At 29.8% G+C, this 7,533-nt stretch overlaps 1 protein-coding gene across 3 annotated transcripts; it reads left to right on the forward strand.

The window, feature by feature from the left end:
• Nucleotides 1–728: 728 nt before the first annotated feature.
• LOC103490640 (protein PIN-LIKES 7-like) lies at nucleotides 729–6,890 on the forward strand. Of its 3 annotated transcripts, none has more exons than XM_051086351.1 (9): nucleotides 729–1,045; nucleotides 3,972–4,342; nucleotides 4,462–4,541; nucleotides 4,630–4,754; nucleotides 4,850–4,971; nucleotides 5,066–5,284; nucleotides 5,866–6,003; nucleotides 6,099–6,199; nucleotides 6,294–6,890. In XM_051086351.1, the coding sequence occupies exons 2-9, from the start codon at nucleotides 4,208–4,210 to the stop codon at nucleotides 6,655–6,657; spliced, it is 1,284 nt and encodes a 427-aa protein (XP_050942308.1). In that variant the 5' UTR covers nucleotides 729–1,045; nucleotides 3,972–4,207; the 3' UTR covers nucleotides 6,658–6,890. The 3 variants fall into 3 exon arrangements, with proteins under 3 accessions (XP_050942308.1, XP_050942307.1, XP_050942309.1); XM_051086350.1 differs by having other exon boundaries at nucleotides 4,162–4,342; XM_051086352.1 differs by having other exon boundaries at nucleotides 4,165–4,342.
• The last annotated feature ends 643 nt before the right edge of the window (nucleotides 6,891–7,533 follow it).

Genomic DNA, 7,533 nt, shown 5'->3' on the forward strand with positions numbered 1-7,533 from the left:
CAAATGAAATTATAAAAAATGATTGAATATTTGTTGTACTCTGTATAATTATTTTTATATATATAGAAAAACTAATAATGGGAAAACGAAAGGAGAGGGAGATGGATTGGCATGGGTTTATGATATTAATCTCAATCTTTTGAAAGATGAAAATGAAATTAAAATCTTAAAAAGTTATAATATTATTTTATAAGAATCTAAAAATTAGCAGGGAGTCAATTTTCTAAATAGAGCGGTAAAAGTAATTTTAGTAGAATTAATTAATTTTTCTTTATTTTAGAATCTCTTAAAATCCATTTCAATTATTTTAAACTCTACAGATAAATAGAAACTAACAAAATATATATATATATATATATATTTGATCTTAATTTACCAAAATTTAAATTTGTTGGTTGAAGTTAAAATAAACAAATAATAATAAAAAGAAAGAGGCCACCAAATATACAAGTTAAGTTTATATATACGTCAACTTTGGTTCGGCCTTATCGGAAGAACAATAAAAAGAACATATCCAATTCCAATTTGAACTGCTGTCCCATTGCCAAGAAATTTCTAGCGTTATGTGATCTGGCCTCCAAGAAATTATGAGTTACAACTTAGAAACTGCAATCATAATTAATAATTATAATTAATAACAATAATAAAGTTTTAATTAGCCGCCACAGCCTCAATTTTATAATTAATTACGTCACCACCACATATATATTCCTATAAATACACAATCCCTATTTCTCACACACCATCCTCCGATTCCCTCAATTTCTCTCTTCAAACCTAAACCCTAAACCTAACCCCCCCACCATAGCTCTCTCTCTCTCTCTCCAAGTATATTAATTAATTCACTCCACCAAATATATTTATTTAAACTTCCCCCGGATCTTGCCTACCTTTTAATACCCATTATTATTATATACCTATATCAATTTTCATTAGTTTTCTTCTGCTTCTTCTTATTTCTTCCCCGATCATCCTCCTCGGCCGGGTCGCTGCCACTGCCAGCTTCTTTCGGGAGATCACTTCCCACGTCACCTCATAAATTCAGGTTTGCATTATTTTATTTTTCATTCATTCTTCTTTTCTTTTCTTTTTTCCAACTTTTGAATTTTGGTTTAATAAATAAATGAACATAATAACTCGGAAGGGAAAAAAGAAGTAATATAGGAAGAAGAATGAATAGGCGGATTAATGAGCATGAGTTTTGAGTTCCACACACCCTTTCTGCTATTCTCTTCTACCAATCCAGCACTTTTACGTAACCTTCTTCTTTTTTTCTTATTTCTCTCTCTCAACTTCTAAATCGATCTGTCTTTTCTTATCTTACTCTCTCTCTCTTTTTTCAACTCACAAAAAATTAATTTCACCCTAAATTTACTATATTTTATCGAGCTTAAACTTTCAACTTTTAACCCATCAAATTATATCTTTGATTTAGATAATTGTTAATTTTAATTTTTAAAACGTTTTTTTAGTATAATTTAAACCCTGACTTTAATTATTTGTTAAAAAGGAAATTTTCTTCTAAAAAATATTTGTGTTTGTCCCCCCCCCCCCAAAAAAAAAAACTGTATAAAGTATTACTGAATTTTTTAAATCTATTTTCAAATATATCAAAAGATTAAGAGAAATTGTCAAGAATAAGAAAATAGACAAAATATATTTGGTTGGTTTATTTTTTCTACATGAGATAAAAGTTTCTTTTTTCTATTTTTTAAAAATCCTCAAATATTAATGCTGTTATATTTATATTATAATGTTTTACTTTAAAATTATTTTCTTGTTTTTTTTGGAAAAGATATATGAAAAAGAGTTTTTCTTTTCTCTTTACCTTTTGGTGATACTATTGTTCTTCTCCCTCGTGGTTGTGGCCTCCACCAAATAATTTGTTTATTTTATTTTATTTTTATCAAAACAAATTTCTTAGTTGTGATATGGTCAATATAAAAGATTAACACTATAATCTATTTTATTTTGATTGACAATAATACAGCTAAATCTTTTCTATTTTCCTTTATGAACGAATAAATAATAACCCACACGTCAATGCTTGGTCAGAGCCTAGCTCTATATTTCTTTCTTAACTATTTTTTTTTTTAATTTCTTTTCCATCACACAATCTTCTTGAACTATATACTGAAAATGGTTTATAAATTAAATTATACTTTTCACTTTTCAAAATTAGCACTATTCTTTTCTAAAATTCAAATCCTGTACGTATTTTCAAATTTTCTCTTAATCCAATTATTTTTATCAAATATTATATAAATACTGATCAACGTAATATTTCTAAACATAATTTTGGTTTCATTCATATTATATTATATGATTTGGTATACATAATAATTGAAAAGGTTAGCAAAATCTCGATGTATCTAAGATGTAGAGGCCCAGGACACAATCTTCAAGTTATTTTTATTAACTAAATGGCCAATATAATTTGAGATGGACCCAGAAAAACTTAGAATACTGTATTTTTTTGGTGTTCCCTACTTTACCAAACCAAATAAGGGTCCTATAAATATTGGTTATTTTGTCATTTAAGTCTCGATATCTTTTTTTTTTTTTTTTTTTTCTTTTCTCTTAAAAGTTTTCAAATGCCTATAGAGTCTAATAGTAATAGCCATTTATTTTGCTTTCCTGTCTTCAATATTTTTGTTTCAACCAATTATGTTTACCTCTAATACACGCGTCCGATTATGCGTACTCAAAATTACATGCTATCTTTAGTATTAAAATTTAATTATAAAGATAAGGTCCAACATTGTTATCTTTAATACTGAAGTCCGTGGTCTAGAAAATATTCTAGGATTTTGATGATCAAAATAGAATAATCAAACTTTCTACCTAGCTTGGGACAAATGGAAAAAATTATCACGAAACTTAATGAAATTTAAACCAAAGTTTTCAAAGTTAATTATTATTATAAAATTCTCCCTCTTTCTCACTTTAAACAATTAAAGAAAACAAACCTTAATTAATTATATTTCTAGATTAAGTGATCAAATTATAATCGGGTAGGGATTTTAGAGTGCGTGAGAATTAATAATAAAAATAAAGGGAATGCAGTTTGTAGCGGCAGTGCCCTTTCTTGTCGTTTCGAAGACTAGTGTTGATCTTATTTTTGCAGGTGTATTTTAATTTATAAAACTCAAGATAGAAATTTACCTATTATTTTGTGCAAATTTTGGATTTATTATATATATATATTGTATAATATGTCGTTTTTTAATATATTTCTCTTTAAAAAATCAAATTCAATAATTTCAAATATATTATAATAAATACAACACGTTGACCTCATACCAAATGTAGAATTTTGAATGGCAGAATTATAAGGATTCTCTTCTTTTATTTGTATGATGACATGAATTTGTGATGAACAATTGTAACCTTTTTTAAGATCTACTTAAAAAAAATATTTTTAACTTTCAATTATCATTTTTATTAAATAAAAATGAATGTAATTGACTAAGTGCTTACGAAAGTAAAAGTTGTATATGAACTATCCATTTTGAACCATTAAATTCTAAAAATAATGAAAATTAGCAAAGAAAGGTGGCACGTTTTATCTTTATCTTCAAACTTCAAGCTTCAATCTTAATCAAATCTTCGATCTCCAAATTAAATAAAAGCTAAAATTAACTCAAACTGAGAAATGTCGACGAGCGTTATATTTATATATTAATTTTGGACCATATTAATAGATGTTTGTATTTTAATTAAATCTCAATTTATAACAATAAAGTAAATATAATATGGCCAAAGGCCAATTAATGCATCAATTATTCAACATCTCTTCGACAGGGAAAAAGTTATTTTCTTCAAATAATTAAGTTTACAATAATAATAATAATCATAATAATTCATAAATTTGATTTATTTAATTAATTTCTAACTCTTGGTTTATTTCAAGTTATAAGTTAAGTATAGTTGTAATTAATTAGAATGTTTTTCTTCAATTTTGTTTTTAGATTTAGGATCATCCGTCCAATATCAACAACAAGAGAACAATGACAACAATTTTCCGTTTCAGATCCAAAAATTAAAAAAGAAATTGATTTCAATTTCCAGTTATTAGAGATGTAAAAGCTGGAGTTTAATTAATTACGTTTATGGAAATGGATGATTTTACTGATTGTGTATTGAAATTTTGAAACACAGAAGAAAGAAAAACCATCCCAAAAATTCAAATCCAAATTGAGAATAGATGGGTTTGTTATCACTATTGGAGGTGGCATTAATGCCCAATTTACAAGTCATTCTCATTTGCTTGGTGGGTGCCTTTTTGGCCACCGATTATTGCAACCTTCTTCCCGCCCATGCTCGAACCTCTCTCAACAAGGTATTTTCTTCTTCTTCTTCTTCTTCTTCTTCTTCTTCTCTTTCATTAATTCTCATAAATCATAATATATAATATTACTTTAATCCATCCACCCTAATTCTCTTTTTATTCATTTACAGATTGTGTTTACTGTTTTCACTCCATGTCTTATATTTGCAAATTTGGCCAAAACAGTCACCTTTCAAGACATTGTTTCGTGGTAATTTATCATTTAATTTTGTATACTCCTTTGATTTCTCTTTTGTCAATCATATCAATATTAAAGTGGAATCATTATTTTATATTAGGTGGTTCATGCCAGTGAACATTGGTCTTACTTTTCTATTTGGAGGAATATTGGGATGGATAGTTGTTAAAATATTGAAACCCAAGCCATATCTTGAAGGCCTTGTCATTGCAGCCTCTTCTTCTGGTTGCTTTCTTAACTGCCCTTGCTTCGTCTTCTGTGTTCTTCTTCATTTCTATATTCTTGTTTTCTCTAATCAAATATAATATTAATGAATTTAGGGAACTTGGGTAACCTTCTTCTCATCATCATCCCTGCTATCTGTGATGAGGATGGTAGCCCTTTCGGTGACCGCGATACCTGTACTTCTCTCGGACTCTCTTATGCTTCCTTTTCCATGGCGGTAAATATTCTATATTCATTTAACATGGTATTAGAGCAACAAGGAATGGTTAGTTTGATATTTATATGTTTGAAAATATCGGCAAAACTTTCAGCTAGGTGGGTTTTACCTGTGGACTTATACTTATCAGCTTGTGAAAACCTCGTCCATGCGATTGCAAGCACTTGAAGTTGAAGAAACAGAGGAGCAGTTGAAAGCACCCAACAAGCCTTCCAATGAAGATCTACAAGCTCACCTTCTCAATAAACAAAATGGGGAACAAGCCCATCTTCTTCCTGTTTCAGTCTCATCTACCAACACCTTGTTGGAACAGGTAACTGTTTGTATAATGTTCAACACTAGCAAACTATTTGCACCACAATTAAACGTTAATAATGTTCAGACCTATAAATCGAAGTAACCAATAACTTATAAAAAGCCTAGAAAAATGGTAGAGATTCCAAAGTTAGTTGAGACATGCTCCTGATAAGTGTTGCCTTGAAAAATGATTACCTGTTTTGCATGGGTTGCATGCATACCACAACAATCGTATTGGCGTGATACAACAACTAATTCTAATATAACTGCAATATAAAATAATTATTTAAATATGACGGAAGCTTTGGATACTTGGTCTTGATTCAACTAAAGATCAAAAGAAAGGAGAGGATTTTCTTCAACTTGGAGTTTGATACTCCAAATGGAGAATATGCCGTTACTTATAGTCAAATTTAATTCAACTTCAAAGTTTTATATATGTTAAATTTGAACATGAAATTACCGTATAGTTTGATGATTTAAATCTAACTTGAAGAATGTTTTTCATTTTCTTTCACCGCATTATGAAGTACTTTCATAGTTACACCAACGTTGGGCTTTCTAGTTGGAGGGTAACCCATTTGATTTTACTTGCAGGTTGAATCCCAACAAGCAGCAGGTAGCTTAGAGGTAGGTAGCTTAGAGAAAGGGGAATCACCCTCCGTTTGGGCTAAAACACTTGAATTTATGCATAGCATTATGGAAGAATTGATGGCCCCTCCATCACTAGGAGCTGTAAGTAAATATAAACAAGAATCCCATGTTTTTATTTTTATACAACAAATTCAATTAATAGTCAATTAATTTATGGTTAATGATTATATGGTTAGATTGTGGGTTTCATTTTTGGAGCGGTGGCATGGCTTAGAAATCTGGTGGTTGGGGACAATGCTCCATTTAGAGTCATCCAAGACTCAGTTCAACTACTCGGGTAAATACACGCTCTTTTCTCTTTGAAATGATGAAATTTTAAAATAGTTGAAAAGGGTTTTTTTATATATATTTTATGTGTGTGTCATGTTCAGAGAGGGGACAATTCCATGCACTACTCTCATATTAGGTGGGAATCTGGTTCAAGGGTTACGGTCGTCAAAGGTGAAAGCAAGCACAATCATTGGAGTGATTGGAGTTCGATATATTGTATTGCCTATAATTGGAATATCAGTAGTGAAAGCGGCAAATGCATTAGGGTTCTTGGCGCCGGATCCTCTTTATCATTTCTTGTTGATGGTTCAGTACACCACGCCACCCGCCATGGCTATTGGCACAATGACTCAACTGTTCGGTGTTGGTCAAGAGGAATGCTCTGTTATTATGCTTTGGACCTATTTGGCTGCTGCTCTTTCTCTCGCTCTTTGGTCTGCAGTTTTCATGTGGATATTGTCTTGATTCTTTTTCTTCTTATATTCTTTTTGTAAAATCTAGTATATTTGTTTTGCCAACCCATTTTGCTATATTAAAAAAATATAAAAAGGGAAGTAGGTGATAAAATAACATATCAATACTCATTCAATATATATATGTATATATATTTTTTTTTGTTGAAGTCATATACGTTATGTATGCAAAAGTTAAAACATTAATTATTTCAACACCTTTTTCTTTGCTTCCTTGGAAATCAATACTTTTCAATGTTAGTAACCACAATATATAGATTTCAAATTCCACTTTCCAGTCGCACATTGAAAAACCCTCGTGATGTTGTTCAACTTCAAGAATTTTATTTAGGCATGCCATATATTACCTTTACAACTACTCCAAGGGACAACATAGCCACACCAAAGAAATGTAAAGTCATAATGTTGAACCATGCATGAGGAAGATGGTGTAACTGAGATATACTGTAATAAATTGATAAAAACAATACATATTTTTGTTTATGGCGGGGTGGGGGGTTCTAATTTGTTTCTTTTCTTTTTTCTTTTTCTTAAGAAAAAGATAGGTGAGACCAAATAAAATGTTGATGTCCGATAGTAAGAAAGATTTTACTTTTAAGGGTTCGTTTGAGGTATACCAACTATAGGTTGGTGGAATAGGCTATACCATGTTTATGGTACCAACTCTAATAGTAGTGTCTACAACTATCTTTAACATAGAATTAAGAGCAATAATTACTATTTCAAAATTTCATTATTTTTATTGTATTTACTATTTGCCACAATATTCACTATTTTACCACGTTTATCATTTCTTACCAAAATAAAAATAGGTTACATCTTACTTCAAACACAAATTATGATAACCTATACCAATATAGTATGTACC

The sequence above is a fragment of the Cucumis melo genome, chromosome 6 (assembly GCF_025177605.1).
Source record: "Cucumis melo cultivar AY chromosome 6, USDA_Cmelo_AY_1.0, whole genome shotgun sequence".
Taxonomy (NCBI): Eukaryota; Viridiplantae; Streptophyta; class Magnoliopsida; order Cucurbitales; family Cucurbitaceae; genus Cucumis; species Cucumis melo.